Source organism: Homarus americanus, unplaced genomic scaffold, assembly GCF_018991925.1.
Source record: "Homarus americanus isolate GMGI-L3 unplaced genomic scaffold, GMGI_Hamer_2.0 scaffold52806, whole genome shotgun sequence".
NCBI classification, from domain to species: domain Eukaryota; kingdom Metazoa; phylum Arthropoda; class Malacostraca; order Decapoda; family Nephropidae; genus Homarus; species Homarus americanus.
Window position 1 is genome coordinate 262,479 of NW_024720773.1, and position 26,343 is coordinate 288,821.

Sequence of the window (26,343 nt, forward strand, 5' to 3'; positions counted from 1 at the left end):
ATCTGGTAATACTTCGTTCGGATTACGTGTGCTAACCGTTAATTATGGTGTATTTATTATTAAGATGGGTAAAATCATCGTTACTGAGATTGAGTTACCTGGGTTACCCATAGTGAGGAAATAGGTATACATTACCAGCAGAGTAACTCACATGCAGAGCTGCGACAAAAGAATTAAACTCACCGCAGCACACTACCATATAGAGTACCCTAGGAACACAATTAAAGAAACTTACAACCCTGTCACAGCTGGAGAAGTTTGCCAAAAAGACTGACCACCATCAGTATCAGAAACTTAATGGTTTCTTACCGAGCATCCACCTCCATGCTAGTGGGTTGATATACAGCTACATACTCAGAATGATGATGGAGTTTTATTCCAACGATGGGCGGACCAGCATTTTTAGCTTAGGGGCCGCGTAGGTAACGTCCTACAAATCTTGAAAAAAAAAATCATAAACACGCTCACTCCCTCGCCCAGACATGAACCTGTCAACATTGTGATGGTTACCTCTTGCACATCTGCTCAGTCATCTGGTCCAGATAACTGTATGGTTGAAGTGCACCGTGTAGTGTGTGGCGCTATTCTCTTGAAGTCTAAGTACAGTTGCCTCCAGATATGAACCTCAGCTCAGAGGATGGGGAATGAGGGGGTGAAGAGACTGGGTGGAGCAGGTAAACAAAGTGAAAGATTACAGAAATAGTGATAGAATGTTAATAAGCTGAAAATTAGACAGGGAGTTTTAAAACTAAACGTGGTAAAGGGAGGACTCAGGCAAAACTAACTTATATGTATGCCTCTGCGAACAGTAGAAGTAGAGAAACAAAATGGATGATATTTGGGGCCTTGGTATGTGCCGAAAAAAATCGATATAATAGCATTCACTGAAACGTGGTCAGCTGCTGAACTCGTGAGTAGCAGTAGAATACCAAATTGCGGTTTATTGTTCATAGATGGCGGACCGGGAAAGGGGGCGGAGTAGCAGTCTTGTTGGGGATAATCTGAAGTGTGAAATAAATAAGGAAATAGAAGCTGGCGGAATACAGAAACAATTTGGATAGAATTAATCGACGGTAGGGAAAAATTGAATCCTGAATTAATATATGGACCTCCCAATCTTGATAGAGTCAATGAGCGACTTGTCTGGGATGAAATCATGGGGGCTTCCATGCACAGCAAAGTTTGTATAGTGGCGACTTTAACCTTGGCCAAATAGATTGGACTGACCTTCAGGTAACTCAGAATCGGAGGATTTTTCCGAGAAGATCGGGACTGTTTTTCTAAGTCAACATATAACAGAAACACTGGTGGTAATAAGCTGCTCGATTTGGTTCTGTCAAGCAGAAAACCTCATTAGCAGTGTCGAGGTGAGAGAGAACTTGCAAACAGAGTCACAAAGTTGAGTTCGGTTAGATTTTTCAGGGCAGTCAGTAAGGTACTAAAGTGCCAGATTTCCAGAAGGAACTTTGATGGTTTAAGAGGCGGCTGGGGGGTGTGCTGCGTGAATCTGACGGATGACTCAGACCTGATGGCGGATCTGGTTGCGGGTTCATGTCAGTTTAAATATTGAGTTACTTATTGCACAAAGGTGAGCATGTCATACAAAAAGCTCGGATCAGACAACAATGGCTAGTGGATGAATAATTATTTTAAGAATTTCATTGGCCAAGGAAGGTATAGGTGAGAAGGATAAATGATTGGGAAATTTACCTCTGGGGATTATTATAGGGTATTGGCGGTAGGGTTAAAACGGATGATAAGGCAAGGGAATAATGAGGTAAGGATTGCAAGGGGCGAGGACAAACCCCAAAGGTTCTACCGTGTATCAAAAGCACGAAAAGATTGGATAATTACAGTTGAGCGTGAGCTCACTGATAACGACAGAGGAAATAGGCAATAATTTGAATAAATATTTTTCAACAGTTTTTCTGAAATTTAAACATGATGCGGGGCACAGCTCTGTTAGAGATGATTAAAATTAATTAGTGAGATATTTGGTAAACGATGTTAGTAAACAAATATAGACAAACTAAAGCCTAATAAGTCTGCCTGGTCGATGAGATGTTTGCCAGAGTATTAAAGGAATGTAAGGAGAAGAGCAGAAGTATATACATATAGAAGTTGTTTTAGCATGCCTTAAAAGCAGGTGTAGTACCAGAATACGGAGGATAGCAGATAATAATACGATTTTCAAGAGGGATAGATCACTTTCCTCTAACTACGCCCAATCAGTCTTTTATCAATAGTAGGCAGCTTTTGGAAGCAATCATTTCAAAAGCTCCTTCGAAATCACCTGGAGAAAGCACTGATGATTGATCAATGATTCCCAGCATGACGCCTTCCTGGCGGACGTTTGTGTCTAACTAATCTATTAACATTCTTTTCATCAGTTTTCGAATGTCGATTGGAGACGAGGGGCACAATTATGATGTGGTATATCTCGACTGTAAAGCCTTCTAGAGCAGAGTCCCCACGAAGACTAATTAGAAAGGTAAGCTCATGGCATCAAGGTAACATCATGTAAATGGATTAGGGGCGTGGTTGGGACGAGAAGTAAGCAGTGAGCATTATGACACTAAGTCATTAGACAACGTCACAAGTGGAGTTCCCCAAGGCTCAGTACTTGGACCGTATTATTTATTATATACATAAACGACATAGATATCGGCATAGACAGCAACATAAGTAAATTTGCTGATGACACTAAATAAGGGCGTGTTATTAAATCTGGCGAGGACTCATGAAACTACGAGAATCTAAACAAATTTTTCGAATGGTCTGAAAAATGGCAGATGAGGAAATTAGCGTGGACAAATGTAAAGTACTTAAAATTATAGGAGATGTAAACGAAACCAGATACCAGATGAACAACGATGCCATAGAGAAATCCGACTCTGGCGAAGATTCAGGAGTAATGATAAGTAGGAACATAAGCCAGAAGTAAACAATGTGTTTTTTGCTAGTAACAAGGCAACCGAAAGTATGGTTCATACAAAAATTGAATTACAAGACTATTACGAGGTCATCCTAAAACTGTATCTTGCTCTTGTGAGACCACCTGGATTCGCCAGTTCAGTTCTGGTCACCCTATTAGAATGGATATAGAATTCCTGGAAAAAATTTGGAGGAGAATGAAGACTAATCGGGCATTGGACATGGTATAGAAGACGGGTTAAAGCATCTTAATTTGCACTCCCTCGAGAGGCGTGAAGGCGAAGAGAGGGCGACCTGATAGAGAGTGTACGGTGAGGCAGGGAATGACTAAACAAAGGGACGTACAAAAGGTACTCAAACCACTATCCAGCAGGAAGCGAACTTAAGTAACAATGGTTTAATTAGACAAATTTAGATTTAGGCGGGAAGTAGGTAAACACTGGTTTTGGAAACAGACTGGTGGATGAATGGAACAAGTTACCAAGTATCATCATTAACTGGAATACGCTGAATAGCTAGGCTTATAGGTTGGATGCTTATATGAGCATCAAGAGGGTTGGTGTAAGCAGGACTGCCCAGTATGACAGGCCTTGCAGTTTCATTCTTATGTTAATGCAGAATCTTAGTGAGGGTTAAATGCATAGAGGTGAAACAGGTGACTTCACATGTTTGTGATGATTACAAACGTAAAAGGTAGTAAAATATAAACGAACTCTGTAATATGTGTTTTTAGCAGTGTTTTTGTTCCTGAAAACAGGGCAATTCACGGTTTCCACGATTACCAAACAGCATGTTGCCACGTCTCGTACCCGAACCTCACAATCTCAGGCCATGGTACGTGTGGAGGCCTTAAATGTATATTTTGACATATGATCTTACTGTATACTTTTTTATACTACTAATGCCATTGACCCTTGTAACGGACACAACACTTATATTCCAGATTATACCTGGACAGTGATCCTTCCTACTTTTAATTAATTACGCCGACCTCCTCAAAACCATCATAGTATTTATTTATAACTCTCTGTTTTGTGCATTAATTTTTGTGTATATAATAATATTAGCATCTCATAAGTAATTATCTCTGTTGGTATATTTGTTTAACGCTGCCACCTGTAACATTGTTTATCAGACCACAGTTTACAGCCCAGAGAAAAGAACAACACATATAACAGTAAGTAGATGCCCTCGTGGTAACCAATATAAGTTGACATCCTACAGTGACAGCAAGACCTTTCCCAGGAGGCGGCAGCCTGAAGCTACTTGGATTCGCCCTGCGATATGACCATGTTAAAAAACCATACCTTGCCAAGACACACTGGTGGTAAGCCAGTTAGGAAGCATTACCACCAGCACCGAACTGCATTTATGACCACACACCTGGGCAAACACGGGTATTAGACCTGACCCAAAGGGAGGTCAAGTTTTAAAGGGAACCAGAATTCTCACCGCCACTCGATCAAGCTTAACCTTGTGTCATGACCTTGTTAATTCAAGGAACTGCTAACCATACCATATGTTACCCCACCACCTAACACCCGGTCAAGACACACCCAGTTTAGTGTTAGTGGAGATATCTGCTGCCGGTTGGAGATCTCTCATGTGTAGGCCCTGTAGCCCTTCAAATGTGACTACCCTCCCAGCTACACAGGACAGGCAGGCTCACCTAACAATAGTAAAAAAAATGTGACTACCCTCCCAGCTACACGAGGAACTTGGGCGGGCTCACTAACTCCATCACAGTAAAAAAATGTGACTTCCCTCCCAGCTACTACCTGGTTGGGCTCACTAACTCCATCACAGTAAAAAAAATGTGACTACCCTCCAGCTACACAGAACCTGGGTGGGCTCACTAACTCCACCACAGTAAAAAAAATGTGACTACCCTCCCAGCTACACTAGGACCTGGGCGGGCTCACTAACTCCATCACAGTAAAAAAAAAATGTGAAGGCTACCCTCCCAGCTACACAGGACCTGGGCGGGCTCACTAACTCCATCACCCCAGTAAAAAAAAATGTGACTACCCTCCCAGCTACACACAAGGACCTGGGCGGAGCTCACCTAACTCCATCTGATAAAAAAAAAAAAATGTATTACCCTCCCAGCTACAGGACCTGGGCGGGCTCACTAACTCCATCACAGTAAAAAAAATGTGACTACCCTCCCAGCTACACACAGGGACCTGGACAGGCTCACTAACTCCATCCCAGTAAAAAAAAAAATGTGACTACCCTCCCAGCTACACCGAGACCTGGAGCCGGGCTCACCCTAACTCCATCACAGTAAAAAAAAAAATGTGACTACCCTCCCAGCTACACAAGTACCTGGGCGGGCTCACTAACTCCATCACAGTAAAAAAAAAAATGTGACTACCCTCCCAGCTACACAAGGACCTGGACAGGCTCACTAACTCCATCACAGTCAAAAAAAGTGACACCCTCCCAGCTACACAAGGACCTGGACACAGGCTCACTAACTCCATCCTGATAAAAAAAATGAGCTACCTCCCAGCTACACAGGACCTGGACGGGCTCATAACTCCCATCACAGTAAAAAAAAAAAAATGTGACTACCCTCCCAGCTACACACAAGGACACAGGCGGGCTCACTAACTCCATCACAGTAAAAAAAAAAAAAAAAATGTGACTACCACCCAGCTACGGGATTCTGGGGCGGGCTCACTTCAGCTCATACAGTAAAAAAAAAATGACAGCACTATAAATAAACCAATATTAAAACAAAAGGTCTGATGAACCAAGGGGCCAAAACAAAAATAAAATAAAAAAATAGGAAAAGATGAAACGTCTGGTTGAAATTTGATATTTCTCACTCTACCATTCAGTTTCACCACTTTTTCTTCAACACTAATAATCTTTTTTTCACCTCTGCCGCTCCTGACTCCGCACGCCATGGGCTCAGGGCGTCAGCTGGCAGAGCAGTGAGGTGAAGACGCTATCAGAGAGTTACTCCCGATCCATTCTTCCACTTGCTCGTCGACGCCTGGCAGAACACCTGTGCTTTATCTCACCCCAGCGTGGAATGTCTCGTCTCTGTTGGTCCAGCTTGCTTGTTTCTCTGTTTAACCATTTCATAGTGCCTCACCGATTCACCCAGTATTGAACCCTGCAGAAGGAAATGTCGTTAGGACAGGCCACAAGGGGCCCCTTTTAGGTGTGTGAGCCGGGCCGGTGAGTTTAAGCTGATAAGATGATGCAGCTCCATTTTTTTGGGAGGGGGCGTGTTGCAAAACCCAGTCACCAACCTACGACCCCCATTGGGAGGTGGGGGGTGCTTCACGGCACTGGTCCTGGGGCAGCAAGGGAACTATAGGTAGGTGTAGTAGGCCTTCATTATTAAATTTATTGATGTAAAGACCCAGGCGAGAGATACGTCACCGATGGAAGAGTAAATACACTCGGAAGAAAATACTTATCTCGACACTCAGACAATATCATTACAGCAATCCACCCAGTGGCAGAACCACCCACCTTCGCGATTCCGACATGATACGGGTCCCAAAAACCCAATTCAACCATGGCACGAGGTAGTGGTGCTGGGAATGAATCTAAGAACATCAAGTTCAGTGTGAAGCCCAATCTGGTTGAGGATGATGCTATAAGACACAACACAGTCAAGGTTCCTCAGCGAGGGTCTCATCAGCCTCAACTGGAGGGACGTTGAGATAATGCCATTGATATTTAGAGGAGAAAACCTTAGAGATAGTTCCTACTACGATATCCTCTACAGCTACCTGTAGAAGTAACCTTAAAACATCCAAAAGTGATGAGGCCGACGTTTGTGTTACAGGTCAGGACAAAACACAGACAAGGCACGTGCTGGTGGCGCATCAACAGGACGGTCCCAGGAGGTGGCCTAGGCAACTATGGGTGACTTACAAGTTTAATCCATGCGTGCAATTTCTTTACATTCTTTGCAAGTAATGAAGTTTGGATCACCAATACAGATATTACCACACCTAAAAAAGGTGAGATGTGGCATCTGCAGCCAAAATCCACAGACAGAAATGTGTATTAAAACCACAAGGAAGGAACCACCACGACAACCAAATTGCCCCAAATTGTGGAAAAAAACATTACACTTGAGCACATCATGCCCAGAAAAAGGAAAAAAGCTGATAAAGGTTACGGCGGCGAGAATTCAACCACAAAAACACAACAGAAGCACACCTCAAGGCACATTCGATAACAGGGTCGGTCCAGCAGCGACGAAAATCAAAACTAACTTTTAATGCGCCCCAACTGTCCAAGGATTCCTTCCCTACACTTCTCCCATAAGGGTGCAGGACAAAATTGAAGACACTGGAACTAAATCAGTCCGTAGGAAACTGAAAATCAGGTGGGGCTCCACAACCGCAGCTCCAGAGCTGTGTATAGCAGTAAGCACAGAACACTCCAGTGATGGTGGAGAACACCTACTTGCCTGAGACATTTACGCTCCAGGAGACTACCCAACTGAATACATCCCAGCCTGCTTAATCTACAAGCAGCATTAAGAAGAACAAATAAAACAGATATATAATAATAAAAGGCGAATACCAGCACCGAAAATATAATAATTGTAGTTATGACAGAGCTCACAGAAAGATGCATGAAGACTGACTGAAACCACGCTTCAAGGTGGAACAGACGGCGCCTTGGTCTGATATCAGACAAGAAGAACTTGCCATCAGAGAGATCATCAAGAGCGGTGAATCTTCAAGCCCTGTGCAACAGGTCACGAGGAATAGAACAGGAATGTGTTAAGCAAACACGAGTCACGGGCAGGCGACGGCTACATGAAGAGGAGAAAAAACTCACGAGATACCTCAAAAAACAAAGCTATCTGCTCCTCCTTGGAGCGGGTGCCCAAGTAATACAGATGGCATGCCATTCTGGAGGAGAGCGATTTAAATGATGAGAGTAACTGCAACAGCAGGAGTAATTATAGAATACCCCACCTTTGTCATCTCAAGATAATACAGTGATGTGTGCGGTCTGTGGGGGTTTTTTGTGTTTTTGGTGTGTTCAAAGTCATTCGGTTACCTGGGTGCCCAGTACTCTCTAGGTCATCATTAATTCGTCAGGGCGACCATCCCCAGTTCAAGTAGAACCAGTTCACTGTGGAGATGGAAGTAGGCACAAGCTGTTTCGGATACACCTGGCAAACGACAGTCTTGTAGTATACAATATATAAACAGCACTAACGACTGAGAAGCCGGTGAACTACTGACACAAGCAACACAGGAACTTGTGATCATTGTTGGGACTATTTCATCCAACGTCTGTAAAATAAAAACAATGAACTCGATGGTCATCACCTGGTGGAACTTACTGGATGATGTTTATAACGCTTGTTAATATTGGAACCAGCTTGGACTGGGAGGAACATTGGACCTCACATTCTGCTCTACTGGGAGACTGTTCGTGGCTCAGTGGAGGTGGATGATGTAGACTGAACAGTGACCAGTTTGTAACGACAACTACTTTGAGGGTGGAGCTACTCCCTCCTTACTTCTCTACCCAGATGTAATACAATGCAGTGGAAGTTATATAAAGATGAGATCAAAAATGGTTTTCGAACTGAGACCAGCAGAAGATATTGACCAGTAAACTAGGGGACCTTGCTGGTGCAAACAAAATTATATGGAGCACCACAAAGACTACTGGTTTCTACAATGATTTAAGTCAGAACAATCAAAATCAAGCACATTCAGAAGACATCATAATAGTCCTTCCACAGGGGAGTTGAAACTATGAGGCTGCTGTTCAACATGCTCGTTAAAAATGACACTCAGCCTGAGTGAACTCTGGAAAATCGGGTAACAAAACTGCTGAGACTCCGGCCCACCCCAGCCTGCGGGCAAATCGCTTGGCGACGCAGACGCTCGTCATCAGCTCCTTTGCTGAAAATGATTCTACAATGATGGGAGAGTGGTAGTCAGGCATGCTGTTGAAAAGTTTATGTTTTTGGTGGGGGGTGGGTTGGTGGGTTTGGGTTTTTTTGTTTGGTGGACATGCTAGTGAATTGCTTTTTCTATTTGCATCATGGTCAGCAGGCAAACTCCTGTCGGGCTTGGAAAGGAGCAACATTGTTCTTATTCCCAAACCCAATGATCCCAAATTTCAGACAAATATCATAATGATTGTATCGTGAAAACCGTTGAAAGGATGGTCCTAACGACTCCTCTGGAAAACTGAATTTTACCGTATCTGATTTACTGGTAGGCACTGCAGCTTTGTCCTCTCATGGGATCGATTGGTATGACGATAAGTATTCTGAAGAAAGCATTTGACTGGCAAATGCAATAGTATGCCCTCTGGCGGAAAGGGTCAAGGATGCCTGCTGGCTTGGATTGTTGACTATCTCTAAAACGAACATTAAAGTTACTTGTCAGGATGAGTCTCGATCACGAAAGACTGAAAATGTAAGTACACACAAGGTGGGGGTGCGTCCTAAATGTGATCAACATCCTCATGGAAAACTTGTGTTGGCTCCTTTCAAGAGGGTACCAAGCGTGTTACTATGCTGACGACTTATCACTGATAAAGGCAGAAACCAGATCAGCAAGGTCGAGCTTTTAGGCTGTCAGTGAAGAATGTGGAGTCTCGGACTCAAGATGTCATCCAAAATTGAAAGGCTGAGGGATTGGTACAATGAGCCGGTGACAAATGTAAATACAGTATTTACTACAGTGGGTCTGTGTAAAAATACCTGGGCATCTTGGATTGACAAAAGGCCTCAAATTTGTGAGACGATGTTCATCTGAGGCAGATGGCAGAGTCATCATGAGTGAGGCCATGACAGGACAGAGGTGGGGTGAAGGACATGTGTCCTGGTGTGCTATATAAATTGATCATTAAGAATATGACCTGGCTCTTACATGTCTACATTTGATTGGGGCAGTGGGAGATTGGAAGTTGCCTTATATCGCTATGGAGAGTCACTGTCAAGGCACCTATGTGGACAAAAATTTGCACCACTTGGCAGGTTCACATCTCTCTTTCGAAACTGGGAGGAACGATTAGCATGTTTTTGCTTAAGAGCTGATTACCAGGGCTCTGGGAGGTGAAGTAAAAGATTGAATTTTATGAGCAATGAACCTTACAGTTGTCTTTTAAGAAAAAGATGGTTTATTGAGGCGCATCTGACGCTGTAAGTGTTTGAATTGAAAGGAATCTTCAGCAAGGACTTTATATAATGAGTCCCGTTCACTTTTAGACGTGGGAGTCCCAGCTGAGTCTTCAGCATTCTACAAACTGGGACAGAGAGGCTGGCTGTAACCCGCTGGCTCCTGACAGGTAGCAGGAAGCGTGGAGGCTCAGCCTCACAATGGTAGTGTGTTTACAGGCGGTTCTGTAGAGAGCCATCAGTACGAAGGCAGGAGCAGCCTTCATCATAGAAGGAAAAGAGGTAACAGATGGATGCTCTACTTTGCAAGTTGAGCTAGCTGCCATACTTGGAGCCCTAAGACACGCTTCCATAAACAGTCAACAAGGCATTGTAATACACTGACTCTGCGATGTTATTGAAGCGCTGGAATGCAGAGAGCGTAGACAAATATTCATCTCATAACATCCGTTGTTGGACTATCAAAATGTTTAAAACTACAAGATCGGCAGTTATCAATCAAGCCCAATCATATCGGAATCCCAGGGTAAACAGCTGATGCTAAGGCTGGCAGATAGCGAAACATTGAGATGAACATCCGCCCAGTCAGTGCAGATAAAGAATAACACTAATCGCCCTGTGGAAAATAGACAAACATAGAAGATTAACACCTCACCCCTGACGGAGACACGATGATCCTCCGATACTGGCTAGATATTTATGTAAAAACATTGATTAGTTTTAGAGAAAATCCATCCTTCCTTCCTTCCTTCCATATGGCTTTAGTAAGCCCTTTATAATATTTCATACTGTATATATTTTCACGACTGCCAGATGCTTCTGGTGTTATTGTTGGTGGGTACCTAGTGACAGCACTAGGAGCAGTCATCAAGGAATAAATAATTGAAATTGAAGATGGAAATCCAGTATCACGATCGGGCAGGTGGTACTACCTACGATTTACTGTGAGAGACCGTTCATTCCTGAAGGATAAAAATGGTAAGAAATCAACTTCAATTGTCGAGACTAGGATACCCATGCATTTGGGAAATCATTGTACAAGTACCAGCAGAGCAGCGCATGTGCAAGACCTGCAACAGCGGGGTGAAAACAGTACTGCAGTACTGCCTCCATAGTGCGCCCTGGAACAATTGTTTAGGGAAACATAACTCTGTCACAGCAGAAAAGGTTGCCAAAATGCTAACCATCAAGCCACTCAAGAAACCCTGCGTTTCTTTCGAGCATCCACTCACGCTAGTGGTGGATGCCGTTAACTAAAGATTGGTCTTTATCCTAGCAGGTGGGTGGTTGGACACGAAAGCATTTTAGCTTAGGGTCCACGTAGGTACTATTCCCACAAATCTATAATAAAAAATCGATCAGCCATCGCCAATAATTAAAATAAAACTTGGCATCGCGGAGATCTCAGCCACATAAACAAATCTGCCATGGAGAGACTGAGAACTACAATGAACGCTTGTTTCGGCCACGGTTACTCTCTAGACGAAATTCAAGAAGCCATTACCTACCACCAAAACAAGGAAAATCACCGTCCACTAAACTACAGACCGATCTTTTCCTCGAAGTACCTGGAAAAATCCTAGGAAAAATTATTAACCTGTCGGTGGAGAAATCCTTACAACCAACAGTCAACTGTAGCAATTCTGGATTCAGGAAAGGGAAGTCCACCGCAGGATAGCCCTAGCATGAAAACAGCCAGAGCGAGGGTAGTCAATGTAATCTAACCTCCGGGATGTAACGAAGGCATTTGAGAAAGTCTGGCGACGGTTAAAACAAGATCCTCCAACACGGGGACTCCTGCCAACATCGAAAACTGCTTTGCAACTTTCTTGGAGCTGAAGAAGTGCCAGACTGGGGTAGGAATAACAATGTGAGAGACCTTCCCACTGCGTGAGAGTAGTCCTCAGGCAGCGTCGTCTCTACCACCCTATATGTATATCTACACGTGACACCGCCTCCCACTAGAAAGGTAACGAAGATATTATGTGTGTACAGGACATCACCAGATAACACAGCTAGGAAAATCGCGAGTGTTACAGGTCGACAACACCAGGCGGAATTAGAACGGGTAAATAATTTAAAAACAATGGAAACCCAAACCAGATCTCCCGAAATTCAGTGATTCTTATGCAGAACGAAAACCTATCCATTAGTACCAATAATGACCAGAGAATACAAAAGTAGAGGCACCTCCTGGCCTGCATATCCACAACAGGAAGGAAAGGCAAGAGAAGGTAGGAGAAACTGTACTGTTTTAAAGTAATACCCAAGAAAATAAAAACCTGCCTGGGACATTTATTATACCGATATTAACATAAACAGCAGTACCATACTGAGAGCAACGTACTTCATTAAATGAAGCCTTAAGATTCGTCACAGGTGAAAGATCCCTTCACCAGAAACTGTAGATACATATGGACCTGAGATCACCATGAACCAGCAGCTTTATATCCTGGTCAGAGCAAGAACTCCTTCAAAGACTGCCCAGATATGTAAACTATACAAGGTCTCAAAAGCTACCAAAATTCAAAAGGTCCATTACCACCTCGATCTATACGGCCAGGCAATAGACACCCTCCCTAGACCAGCACCGCCAGTAGGGTCGGCGGAATATGAAACGAGGCCCCAAACACCTCATATATGGAATAAGGTAAGCTGTCTGGTGCCTGTGTCGACAGACAATAGCTAGCCCATGACAACCCCTAACACACCATTAGCTTAGCTAGGTAGCCTGCCCTCTCCTGCCTCCCCTAAATTTCTTCAATACTGAACTTTAACTTCCTTTCCCCACTTAATCTTCTTCACCCCACCTTCTGGGGGGAGAGAGAAGGGAAAAAAAAAAAAAAAAAAGGATGTAAACCAGAGGAGAGGTCACCCCATTCATCAGTTAACACCCAGGTGCCAGCCCAGAGACCAGGGATGGGAACAGCTCCTGGTGAATCTAGTTATCAGAAGACATGTTGAAACGAAAGTTCATGGCTGGAAGCCTTCCCAACACCCAAATAGTGTTGGGTGGGAAAAGCTGGCATGGCAGTTGCAAATCCCTGAAATCAAACTACAAATCATTTGGCAGTATGAAATATTACAGCGACTCAAGAGAACATGGACCACTTTCCACTGACTTCAGCGAGACTAATATCTTAAATACTTACGCTGTAATGAGATTATGCACAGACGTAGATAACTGCTAACATTTGGGAATAGTCGTTCTGACATACAAGGGTCTTATGCAGGTCCTCTAACTGGTAAATTTCAGTCTCATACTTGTGTGTGCCTCTTTAATGTGCCGATGATAAAGTACTTACTCGAAGTAACTGTGGTGTTCGTAGGTGGCGTGATGATAGCCGTATTCTTTGTCATGGCTGTATTGTTGTGGCTTCTGGGAGCGCAGAGCCCGGTAGCTCCCTTGTCGACTACGGCAGCGAACTCGGCACAAAGTCAGACTCTATACTGCAAGACCTTCTACCACGCTGAAAAATACAGTACATTATAAACAATGATAACAGGACATTATCGTTCGTTGGTAGTAATTAAGAGCCTTCTAGAGCTTTTTACAATCACTGTGCCTCCCAGGCCTCATAAACTGAAGAAAAAAGATCAGCTCCAAGATTTCACCGTACACGAGGAGATTTATGATACTAATTCAAGAGACCCAGTGCAACCTCAGTGACAGTGTATTTGACAGTATTTCCATTCCCTTAATTTAATATAATTATATAAAAGATACCTTGAACTATCGGTAGAAGGAGTATGAACCTCCGTGACGCGAGTGTTCAGGCCAACCAACTGTGAAACACCCCAGGCGCCTGTCTTCTGGTAGAAGAGGTGAGGGAGGGTAGACAACCCAGCCCCACGTGGGCACGAGTTCGCTTCCACCACCTGGTCCAGGTGCAGCAGCGCTACATCGTACCACGGAGTCGATAGAAGCGAATCCAAAGTCATCACATAAATAATGTCCTTTCACTTGTGGACGTCAACAAAACAATCAAAAAGGATTGATATTTATTTGCAAGTGTAAAGCAACCACTGCATTCTCAATTCTTGTTTTAAATCATTTATTACAACACTTTTAAGCTCTTACGATTTTTTCCAACCTACAATTGCCTTACTGAGGGTGGTGGCTGAGCACCACAACTGTCTGTGGCTCAAATGTTCAAGAGCAGTCTTTTTATAGCCGGCTGCTGCCACGCCTACAGCAAGCGACGCTACATGTTAACTCCTGGGACGCTAAAACAAATCTTTACAGAGGCTTACCGGGATGTATGATGACGTCAGCCACCGACACCAACATTGTGTCCAGGATCTTGGCGTCTTCGGTCAGTTCCACTTGCCAAAATGACACCTGCTTGATGTCGAGTTGAATTTGGGGAAATGATTGTACAATTGCTTTGGGTTAAATGATAATTATATCAAATATTTATGCGACTTTCATATTAAATCTCGACACAGGGATGCTATTAGTTCCCATGTTCCTGTACAGGTGTTTATTACTCCGTCAGCTTCACAAACTGGTGCTTTATTTGTTAGTATGTTCAAAGATAATTAATTTTTATTGCTATTAAATTTTCCATCGTCCAACAGCCACAATCACCCACCTAATACACGTTGTAATAATAATGGTTGCCCTCGTAACGAGGATGGTCGGAAGGGCCACGTGCGTGAATTTGTTTGGTGTAGAAGCTGCCGCCAACAACAACCAGTTTCAAAGAATAGTCCGAAGACCGGACAACTCGCCAACCGCTACCTAACCATTACCCTGAACACAATCTGCAGATCTATTAACATCCAGATTCCCAATTACTGCTGGAAACAGAAATGGCGTAAAGAAACTTGCCTATAGTTTCACCCTGCGGGGATCGAACCGGGTTCGCTCTCGCTTGCGAGGAGAACATGCGACCATTACCACAGGTCACCAGCTTAAACCACACACAAGCATCCATCTCTCCCACCTTCCACCACTCGGTTAACAGCCACACCACAACCATCCACCTCCCAACAGTTAAACACGAAAATTTAAACCCGCTTATGTTTATTTATTAGTTTTGGGGAATAAAATTAAGTCTAGGGGTTTGTAAACTGCATTACTAAGTTAGTGTAGGGGAGTACTTACAGCAAGGTCTCTATTGCCAGTGTAGCTGACGCAGTGGGCGGACGTGAGGACAAACTGGTGGTGTATGAGGGCCCGGAACACACGAACACCATCACCACACCTTCCCGATAGTTGTTCGGCTGCACCACCGCCACCTGCCACAACATGGTTAGTTTATGCCACCAGCCTCGCTATATGGATTAATCAACGTCAAAGTAACATCACAGAGAGAACTACATCATCAATCACAGGGCCAGAAAGATTATAGCGGTTCATTGATACACGCATAAGGGTGTCGGGATGAGTTTAGTCTCGTCCTACCTGAAACAGACCTGTTAAATTCAAAGTTGATCTGCCAACAGCAGCAGAGGTCAGGAGGCGTGAGGTAAGCGCAAAGGGTTAATCCTAACTGAATTTGTATTAGTTACACAACTTCGTCATTAACAAGCACGATACCAACATCGACTTAAGGTCGGTTAATGATTTCTAGTCATCCAATTTATCGTCATTACCAATAACTTTAGCAGTTACGTTAATGGGGTAAAGGTCATCTTTAGGACCGTTTTTCTGAACTAAGGTATGGGGAAAAGACAGATAGACTATATGCTGTACAATATACCAGGCACTAGTTGGGAGGAGACAATCCGGTTCTGATCATCAACTTGCCATATTACTTTCACCATATTTCCTCAGTGTTTAGTGCCGCATTATCTGTTTACTACTCAGGCAGATCTAAGCGTTGCTGATACCGAGAACATCTGTTTTAACATTTATAAAAGTTCCTCAGGTTGTTGGGCCAAGATTCCTGGAGTGACCTGGGAAGGGGGGGGCGGGGTTAGAGGCAGGTGCCTTACTTTAATAAGTGTAGACTTAGCAAGGCTTCCTGTAGCTATGGCTGGATTTCGTGGTGTAGCCCAGTGTTGATCTGTTATCGAATCTGTCACCTTTACGCTCATAGATCCACACTAATGATGGTCACTTCAAGGTTGTCCTAACCAAGCGACGACCACCACGTCATGCATATACGTTTCTCACCAAAAGCAGCAAGAGCAGACTAAGTATAATCGCCTCAAGGGAGACGCAGTGTGTAAACACATGCCTGTATGCTTTGCTATACTAGTGAGCTATACTTAATCTCACCAGGCGACTCTCTGATCCAAGGCAGCTACTGTACCTAGTAGGCCGAGGCAACAAGAGGCCCACAACCAAAGACAACCACCGGAGTTGATCCTCGTCATTACAGGGCAGAACAATTCTTCCTGACATCTCTGCTGTTTGGGTCAATCCCAGGTGTTGGCCCTTCCACACAGCCGCACGCATTGGTTAATCAGGTGGTGTATGTATCCGGCGCCTTTGTACGTCAACAAATAGTGGAGGAAAGCCCACACAGATTTCTTGGTCCTATTTGGGATGAGTGATAAAATAATAATGGGCAAAGTTGAGGGTAGGAGGGGCCAGGAGAGACTGCGAAGGTTGCATTAATTATATAGTCCGAGAAAAATCACGGAGGATTGATATAAAGAAGTGGGTACCTGGTCCTCAGTCAACACGGGTTGTGGGATCTTCGGATACTGTACAACCACAATGAATATGGTCTAGATACCAGTTGCTTTGAAGCTGATTAACAATCTAGTTTTAGATTTAGTAAAGCTATAACTAAAGTGGAGACGATTGTTTACACCTTTCTCAAACAAGGAATGCCAGCGCTGGCAGCAAGGATCTTCAGCCTTCCAGCCTGTGTATTGGCGTGGTTAGAGTTGCAGGATGAAGCCTTTAGGCGTTGGTTTCGCTCTGGTAAATAAGAATCCAGCGAGACCCGAGAGGATAGTCAAACACTGTTCCTGCTAAACAGTGTTCAATAACCAATTAGGAACTGGTCGAGCTAACATGCCAAGGAACTCCCCGTACTGGGCCCTCGTAGTACTCTGTCAGGCTGTATCCTGACCTGGCAGCACTCCACGCTCCACCCGCTGTGCCTCTAGTTTCCTTTCTGTTGGCTACATTTGTCGATCGGCTGGAAAACGTGGTAGGTCAAAAATATTGTTTAAAAGGCACAATCAACGCTGATCGTACAGAATAAATCTGTTGGGATTATTATCGCGTGAATGACATCACATGTAGTAATTACTTACATGGGTAGTTCAGAGACAGTGAGACATTCCTATCTGAGCAGTCCTCGGCGGGAAGGAGGTACCAGTGAATAAGAATTGATGTTTGTCTTGTATTTACAGCTACGATCATCAACTTGCTTTGTTTATCTGGTTGACCTTGTGCCCAGTACGACTCGTTTGTAATAGGTGAGAATCTTGCCTGTAAACACCCACGAAGAAGGTAAAGGGTTACGTTGTTGACTAGCACATTATATACAAGGCTGCTTATTTGTTAATACAACAAGATTTCAAATTTTCACAAATCTTTGTTCAGGTTACCATTTTGATGAAACTGGTCATCCTCGTGTCGTAGTCTATGCAATGACGAATTTCCTGTCTTCCATGAAGCTCCTCCGTCATCATATAGCGGAAGATGAAGTCATGCACCTCCGGCTCGAGATGACCGCCCGACGCTCCCAGACATTTTTGTTGGAGGTAGAAGTGGGAAGAGTCTATCCTCACCGGCTGAAGTGGGGTGCAAGTCTCCCACTCTGTGAAGTGCTGTAACAGTACCAGGTTAGGTGGTTTAAAACAAATTGATAGTGGTTTTGTTACATCTTTGACATTCAGTATTATGTAGTTTGATGAGCGAGTCACTGCGAGATCACTGAACGCCTTCCCGGGAAGTGGTCACGGATCCCGTGGTTTGCTGCACTAGCAATGCGTTTACATTTATAACTAAAATTTTGTGGATTTATCTATAGGTGTTAATATAACGGACCCATCAGCGGTACATACCAGTTGGTGTAATAACAAGGGTCGAGGCCAGTATCGCTTCCTAATATTTACCACCATAGTTTAGTAAGCAGGCCTCCAGGCGCATTTTCGCAGCACCGTTTCTATGTACAGTATGTCTGGCGTCAGTCTTTTAGTCAGCATCACAGTTGATCCAGGAGCAGTGTATGGGTTTCCAGGAGAACTGGCGAGTTGCTCCAGAATTTATTCTACTCGTTAATACTGCTCTCTTCCTGCCATATTATGTCCAGCTCAGTACCGGCAGCTTTGGGAATATTAACAAGACTTTCATACAAATGTCCTCGTCATCTCAAACGTTTAGCGTATTTATAACTGAAGAAAATCAATGCAAATCACATTTTGGTTCTTACAGGTTAATAATGCATTACGCAACGGCTGGAGGTGAACCGTCACTTCACCAGTAAAAATATAATTTGGGTAATCAACTGTTCAACTCTTGAATATGTCAAATGTTTACCAATTCACCCATGTTCATACTTGAGCCAGAGATGAGTAAAAAGTAGACCGATTTCAACTTGCGGCTAGATGGACCTTTAATCGTTTTCTGAAGTTGGAGTATGTCCCTCACAAGTACCCAACTAAATTTAACACCATACAGTTTAATCTGATAATAGCCAGAATTTTTATGAACGAAACTAGTAATCATCTAATGAAGCATGGAGGCGAAGGTCAGAGAGAGACTCGGGTCAAACAAGTCTACTGATTGTTATCACGAGACTACCACCAGCGTCCTGCGTCGGCAAGGCTACCCACCTGCGCTCTACGCCATCACAGGTCGAGCCTCCACAAGGGAGACAAGTGAAGGTCAATGGGAAGTCGTATACACCCGTGTAAAAAGCTTTTTGGACAATTTCGTGCCGATGGTAAAAAACGGTCACTTTCTGCCGCAAGCGAGTTACGGGTCTGATTCCTGCCGGTGGAAAAGTTGTTGGACATACTTCCTAGCCTCTCATATTGGTCCCTGTTCACCTAGCAGTAATGTAGGTACAGTTCAGTAAATTTGAAAGTTGCAATCTGTATTCAGGAAAAAGTTAGAGCTTGGTCAACTTTGACAAACCATCTACTCTTCAGGTTTCTACGCCCTTACTCATAGACAAAGGCAGCATGAACTAACAGGCTTCCTCTGGACGCCAAACGCTTCTGCCTTCACCTACACAGGATGTAGCCAAAAAAAAAGTTAATTTGGAGGTGCATGGCTGGTAAGGAGAGCCTGGCCTGAGAACAGACCGCAAGAGCCAGTGACCTGCCAGAAAATAACACCAACCTTCGGGGAGGAGAGAGAAATATTTATCTAAACTGGGGAGAATCTTACCTCTTTATCACACTGGAACCAACGGGTATTTGTAGCTGCCCTTCAGTTTCATCCAACACTAACTGTGTAGCACCGTGTATGCCAGAAGTGAGCCAGGTCAGTACAGAAAAGCACGTCAATCTCTACAGTAGCTTATGTTATGCCATAACTTAGCAACTTCAATTACTTTGAAGGTGATTATATATAAGGAGGGCACATCTGCCACAAAAAAAAAATAATTACACCCGCACATCTTCGTCCTAATATTTAGCTCTTAAAAATTCATGTTACTACAATACACGACAAACAAAGTTAAATGCAAAAGTTAAACAAACAAGAACGAAATTGTGGTCACGGATTCAATTACAGCCTCTTACTTTATCACAGCTGTCAGATAATAATACAACCACGAAATATTTAAATATCAAGCAAAAGGCCATAATAAGTGTTACATAATGAATGAATAAATTAAAGAATAAACATAATCCGTAATAAATAACGAAATGCAGGATATAAACCATAAAACCACTTTACAACACCACAATTGATTGCACTTTACACACAAATAATAGAGCAGCACTGAATATACAATACTCAAACCATATTCGAGAAGGTAACCACCACTGAAACCCAAACATCCCCACACTTCCAATGCCCACCAGTGACTCGTGAACCCCGTACCCCGGGGACTACAAGTCTTATGAAAGCACTCATAAAATCACTCGCATTAATCTAAAAAAGAGTTAAACATAGGACAATTTTCAGCATCAAGTACCAGCCCTCTGTTTATACAATTATGCAAAATATTTTACAAACATAAGTTGAGGTAATGAGCACAAATATTTCACTATACACAACAACGCACCACTGTGCATTATGCCATGCAGAACACTGACTTTAAATTTTTACGGATATTAAGTTAAGGAATATTCTGAATCGCTTAAATAGGTTACTAATTCATAAACCGTAGAATTAAATTTTCTACAATTTATATTTGTAGGAATTATAGTACATAAAATAAACTATAGAGTAACTCCTCCCAGCACCACTAGTCCACTACACATCATTTAGAGACAAAGCGAATACGACAAACCTGACCATAACATACAACCCCCAAAACAACAAAACCCTAACCCTGCTATAATCCCTTAACCCACTACCCAGCAGCATGTGTAGTGAAATACAGACGCCTACCATCTTCCACAGCCTAGTGAACAATAATATTGGTATGGAACGCCTTAACTCCCCCATATTTAAAAGCTCTCTATTCTTAAGTTTTAATTGGCGTTTTTTATTGATCTAGAACGCACAAAATCTATAATGATAACTACACACTTTACCTACACCACACACTACCAACTCAAGTCTGATTATTCACAAAATTTACACAAATTTCACCGCCAATTTATTCTGAATGTAGTAATCGTAGGGGGGAGAAGCAGAACACTCTCTTTTCCACTTGGTTCTCGAACACTCCTGAGCATTAAATTACATCTTATTTCACGCCATACAACTTAAAAGACCAACACTAATGAAAGACCCAACTGTCTGTTTACTGTAGTGCGACAGTCAGTGTTATCACCCATATTATTGGTCAGGTCTGCCCAACCTGCCGTGTTTTACTTAAACCAGTTTTGAAGGAACCGACACCAAAATAAACACCTGTCAGGAGAGGTTAGCCAGAAAGGTAATGTAAGGGCCCAGTTCAATAATCTGTTAACAGAAGCTATTTCAGTCTCTGATGGTCAAATGGTGGGTTGACTCACCTCGTGAGGAGTTTAGAAGAGGGGTGGAGGTGTACCATAGCGCCGTGTGTCCAGGAGTTGATTAAATCCAGTATAACAGCTGTACCGAAGTGTTTGAGGGTTAGTACTGTGCTATAGTGTGTGTGATTTCTTAAACAAGGTTAATACTTTGTATAAAAAAGTGAGGTTAGGGGGTTACTATGAAAATTTGGAAACCTGGCAGGAATCGCCGAGAATATGGGAACCCAGGACGCACCTTTGTTGTAACAATGTAATGAGGAACTACGAGGAGGCATTTACATGTAAATTTGAGGTCATATATATGCAGAAAGTTAATTGATGAATTGGTCTTTCAATATGGAAGAAGGGTTGGTAATAGGAGAAAAGCATACTAGTGAACAGTGTCAATGGATACGTTAAAATTAGAATTAGAATTTAAGAAAATGCAATTAGAGGTAGAAAGAGAAAGGAGAGGATACAGGCTGATGAAGTAAAACTTAGGAAATAAGAAGGAGGAGAGGAGAGACAGGTACAAGGAGAGAAATGGAGATAGAGAATACAGTGTGTCTACTGGAGCTTGGAAGAAGCCGAGGATTCTTTGTTCAGTTGAAAAAAACTATTTAAAAGAATGGACAAAAGTGACTGGGCAATATTGGTGCAGAATAAATTGAAGGGCACCAGAGAGGCATATGGTGTCTGAGGATTATGAGACTGTTAAAGAAGCAGTGTTGAAGACGGTGGAAATGGATCCAGAAGTGTACAGAAGGTTAGGACATTAAGAAAGGGAGTGGACAAACTCATCTTTAAGTAGCTAGAGAACGTGGGATGAGATTTGATAGATGGTGTATCTGTTTGTCATAGATACCCCCAAAATGTTCGACACTACTGATGGTACAGGCAAACACTAGTTATCTTGAAAATAGGTTCTTATTCGTACGGGAGACAAATACAGAGAAACAAGTAGACTGGCTTCCACGCCATAAGGACTAGCGATCTCATCTATCATTCCACTGGCATGCACAGATGCCAGAGTTCACAAGCCGAATACATATGTAAATATGATAATACTTAACATGGCATAATAAATGGAAACATTTCATAGTATTAATTCATGTTCTGTAATACTTTTTCATACATAATTAATAGAGTAATATGAGAATACACTGCTGGTATTGCGTGTCCATATTATACACCCCTCCCCTATACGCCTAAGGTTTCATCTTGGAGCGGACTTTTGCCGGAGTCGCTCGACCTGCAGAGTACGGGAGCAGAACACAAGGTGGAGACTCTACTGGGAAGGGTCAACACTAGGTAGTTCCACTAGGTCGGAGGAAACGACGGTTCCTCCACCATACTCTACCACCATAGAAGACGCACTTGGAGTCCCTGGACCGGCCAATACCCATGACGGGTCTAGGACAACTGGTCGTCTGGCCGCAGCCCAACTGGCTGCGGAACTTGCCGCGGCCGACTGGCCGCCATATGGAACTTTTTTTGTTGACAACCCAACTCTAACCAAACCAACCTAACCAAACTGGGCTGCGCCAGATGGCGGCGCCGTTGTCCCATTCCCACCCATGACAACCCCAACCTTGTCGCAGCGGTGAGATAACGGATCTTGAATCCTGACCTGCTGGGCCGATACTATCCTGGGAAGGGGCAGGCGACAGTCATACCGAGCAGCGACATTTGTGGCATTCTGCCGGCCAGCGGTCAGCATCTTTAGTCTTTGGCTTGCCATTCTTGAGAAAGAGACTTCGGGTGGTAGGAACACAAGACCTGAGATGATGTCCATATAGAACCTGGGATGGGGAGCGTCCGGTAGTTCGGGGTGTTATGAACTAACAAACCTCGATCGAAGTACTCGAAGTCGATATTTTCTGAGGGTGATACCTGTGATCAGGCGTTTAAAAGTTTGATTGCAGCGTGTCCATTGCCTGGGGTAGGGTGAGGACACGATGGACTCTCAACGTCCATGATGTCCAGGAACTCGTGGCTGGTGAACTCAGGGTCCTCCATTGTCTGGAGACGGAGGGGAACAACTTCTGTGAAGTAGTCTGAACCGGATGGTAGTAGCCACCGGTTGTATCACCACAGGGGAGCGACGACAACAGGCCATCCAGACAATCGGTCGGCAATGACGAGGAAGGACTTACTTGCCACTGCAAAGAAGTCTGCCGACACAGACTCGAAGGGTTATCGTCGCACATTAAAGGCGTCTTGCTGTTGTTGCTGTAGTGAATCGGCACGGCTCACAGGCACGGACGGTACTTTCAATGTCCCTGTCGATTCCAAATAATATAGTCTGCTTGCCCGTCGTTGGTGGCCTGCACTCGATGATCTGTGAAGGCGGGTCAAGGTACGGCGGCGAGGGGCAGCAGGAATGACTACTCGGGGACCATACAAAGACGAGGTCTCCGTCACAATAGAGGTCCCTGCGTATCTTCCAGTACAGGAGAGTAGCAATCGCGATGGGTCTTGTTATTAGATGAAATCCCTGGGACACAGTAGACGAGCAGGATGTAGGAAGGGTGGGCCTGGGCTGCAGTGCAGAGATCTTCAAGGGTCTTGTCTGCATCCAGTGCTGTAGACTTCTGATGTGAAGACGCCTTCAATGAGATTAATGACTTGAGGGATGCAGCAGTTGTAGAACACAACATCTCGTCCTCTGTGGGGCGACTGACAGGGGGCAGAGAGGATTCGGATGCACAGCAGTTAGCCATCACGCCAACAGCCGTGAAGAGATAAGAGAGAGCTTTCTTTTCAAACGTTGAAGGCGAGAATTTCTGTGATCCAAAGAGTAGTGAATGATAATAGGATGATCCATGAGGGTGAAGTGCTGAAGTCCATCAGGTAGAAGGTTACTGCCATGTCCAGACACCTCCAGCTCAATCGTGGCATATCGGTCCTGGCGTCCATCAGAACCGGATCCACACTGAATTGCTGGTTGTCCACCGCTATGGTCCTGCAGAATGGCGTAACCAACTGAGAGTCTGGAGGCGCTAGTCTGGAGGACGTGGGTAGGGCTGGTGTGAACAGGCGGAGGACAGGGGACTAAGAGGGCCATGACTGCTGGAAGGCCTCTTGATGATCTGAGGTCCACAGGAATGTCCTCCAGTCGAAAAATTCAGCCAGCCAATTGACCAGACCCAAAAAGAAAGGAGGTCTGTCAGGTTGGCAGGGGAAAATCCCCGATCCCACTTACTTTCTCCGGGCATTGCGATGCCTGATGCTGAGAGAGAACGCCAGAAGTTCACTGATGGAGCGGCGACTAAACTTGTCAGCGTTGAGGGTAATCCCGTACTTGAGCATACCTGGTGAGAACTTCATATATCCGAGAGGGGGCACAGTAGTCTTCGTGGAGTAAGATATCATCAACCATCTTGACACACTTCGTGACTCCTTGAAGGGCCACGTCGCTGACAGAATGCATCGCTGCAGCGCAAATCCCATGGGGCCTCTGCAATACTGATATCTTCCATATAGTGTGATGAATGTAGTCAAAAGCTGGTCGTCTTCTTCAACTCGATCTGCCAATAACCACCTAAGGCGTCCATCGTTGTAAAAACTTCGCCTTCGGGTCCACGCTTCGAACAGCTGCAAGTGAAGGGGTGGGTGAAGGGTGGGCTGGACGGGAAACTTATGCTGGTTAAGTTTTTGATAGATTGGTGGTGATCCGTACTCACCACGAGGTTTGGCGACAGGGACGAGAGGGTGGCACCAAGGTGAAGCGTCGTTCTGCCGTGGCTTGATTCCCTGAGTAAACCATGGACAAGCTCTTGTCTAATCCATAGCTCCTTGTAGGCGTGAGGAATCAAAACGAGGGGTGTGGATGAAAAGGTGTGGGCACCATCCCGCATAGAATCTTCAGGATGACCCACCCATCGGCTGAGTGGTATGTATTTCAAAGATTTCTTCGTAACCAACGTCAGCAAACTCCTTGAGAAGCGTAAGTTTCTGTATCAGAAGGGGACGTGTTAGTACAGATAGGGAGTTCCTTCAACCTGTTGACATGGGTGTAATCTCAAAATAGGTTTGGGGAATTTTGGAAATAATGTACAACTCTGACAATGGCCATATGATAAAAAGCGGAGTCGGGATCCCATCATGAACATCAATCCGGGCTGAGCAAGACTGCTTACCAAAGGTAAGAGTAGCCCAGAAAGATCCCAAAGCTGGTTTCATCTTTAAACCATCAGCTGCCGTTTCGCTGTCTGAGTGGAGGGGGCTGTGTTGCTTCTGGGGTATTCCCAAATCCTGCTGGGCAAGCGTGAACACCAATGAGACGTCAGCACCAGTGTCAGGTAACATCTGAAGACTGGATGACAAGTTACCGTGAGAAAATGACGAGACATTGATGTGCTGGGGCGTCGCGGTGAACAAAGTGACGGCCGGAACGACTGACATGCTCTTGATGCTGCCAGAAGGGAGGGGCGTGCCAGCACTACCTGAGGATGACTTCTCTGGATCCTTGGTGGTGTCCTGTCTGTGTTCCATAACATTTGTCATAATGGCCCACACGACCACAACGTCTGCACTGAACTTTTGCTAGCAGGGCACTTGACTGTAAAGCCCAGTGACCTGACGGTCGCAATTCTGCACACGCCTTTCTTGGAGCAGCTGGGCGGCATCATGCTCACGCAGCTGTTACAAGCACAAAGCTGCTGCTGAAGGTGTAGCTGGAGGTGAGGTCAAGTCTCGCTTCTTACCCTTTCTGTAGGAAGACACCGCCCTCACCTGGTCAAAGGTTGGGAGCGTAAAGCTGAAGTCGCACACTCCACGCCTTCCTGTACACTCGACATATTGTAACAACATCTTGAAGGGAGGAAGTGGGTCAAGTGAAATGAGACGCTGAACTAGCTCTTTCATCTCGAATACCCGTTAAATGATTGTCTTGAGTTGTCTCTTCACAAACTTGAGAATTTCCAGGACAAACATCAACTTCCTCTGAACATCTTTTTTCAACCTACAAAAATGCATCAAAGATTCTCCATCAAGCCGCTTACATTGGAGGAGTTCCCTTCTAAGTAAGCCGTTGCACTGTCCCTAACATGTTCCTGTAACGCTGCTAATGGCCTCTACAGTCAGTTGCCATAGGGAGTGCACTTGAAGTGTGTGTTTCAGAGTACATGGTGCTCCAAGGACAGCACATACGAAGCTGTATCATATGTTGTGGCTGTGGTAAACCGACAGGTCGTAACCATTGTTGCATAGTTCGCCAATGTCGACGCCATTCCCGGGAAATA

At 44.3% G+C, this 26,343-nt stretch overlaps 1 protein-coding gene across 1 annotated transcript in view; it reads right to left on the minus strand.

Annotated features, from left to right (window-relative positions):
• LOC121861101 overlaps positions 1-18,530 on the minus strand; it is a 56,558-nt gene extending 38,028 nt beyond the window's left edge. Inside the window, exons 1-5 of the mRNA XM_042358662.1 lie at positions 18,519-18,530; positions 17,585-17,806; positions 17,288-17,465; positions 14,822-14,869; positions 14,321-14,452 (exon numbers count right to left, since the gene is read on the minus strand). Of these exons, the coding sequence (XP_042214596.1) occupies positions 14,321-14,452; positions 14,822-14,869; positions 17,288-17,465; positions 17,585-17,806; positions 18,519-18,530 (592 nt within the window). The remainder of the gene's footprint in view (positions 1-14,320; positions 14,453-14,821; positions 14,870-17,287; positions 17,466-17,584; positions 17,807-18,518) is intronic.
• Positions 18,531-26,343: the final 7,813 nt, after the last annotated feature.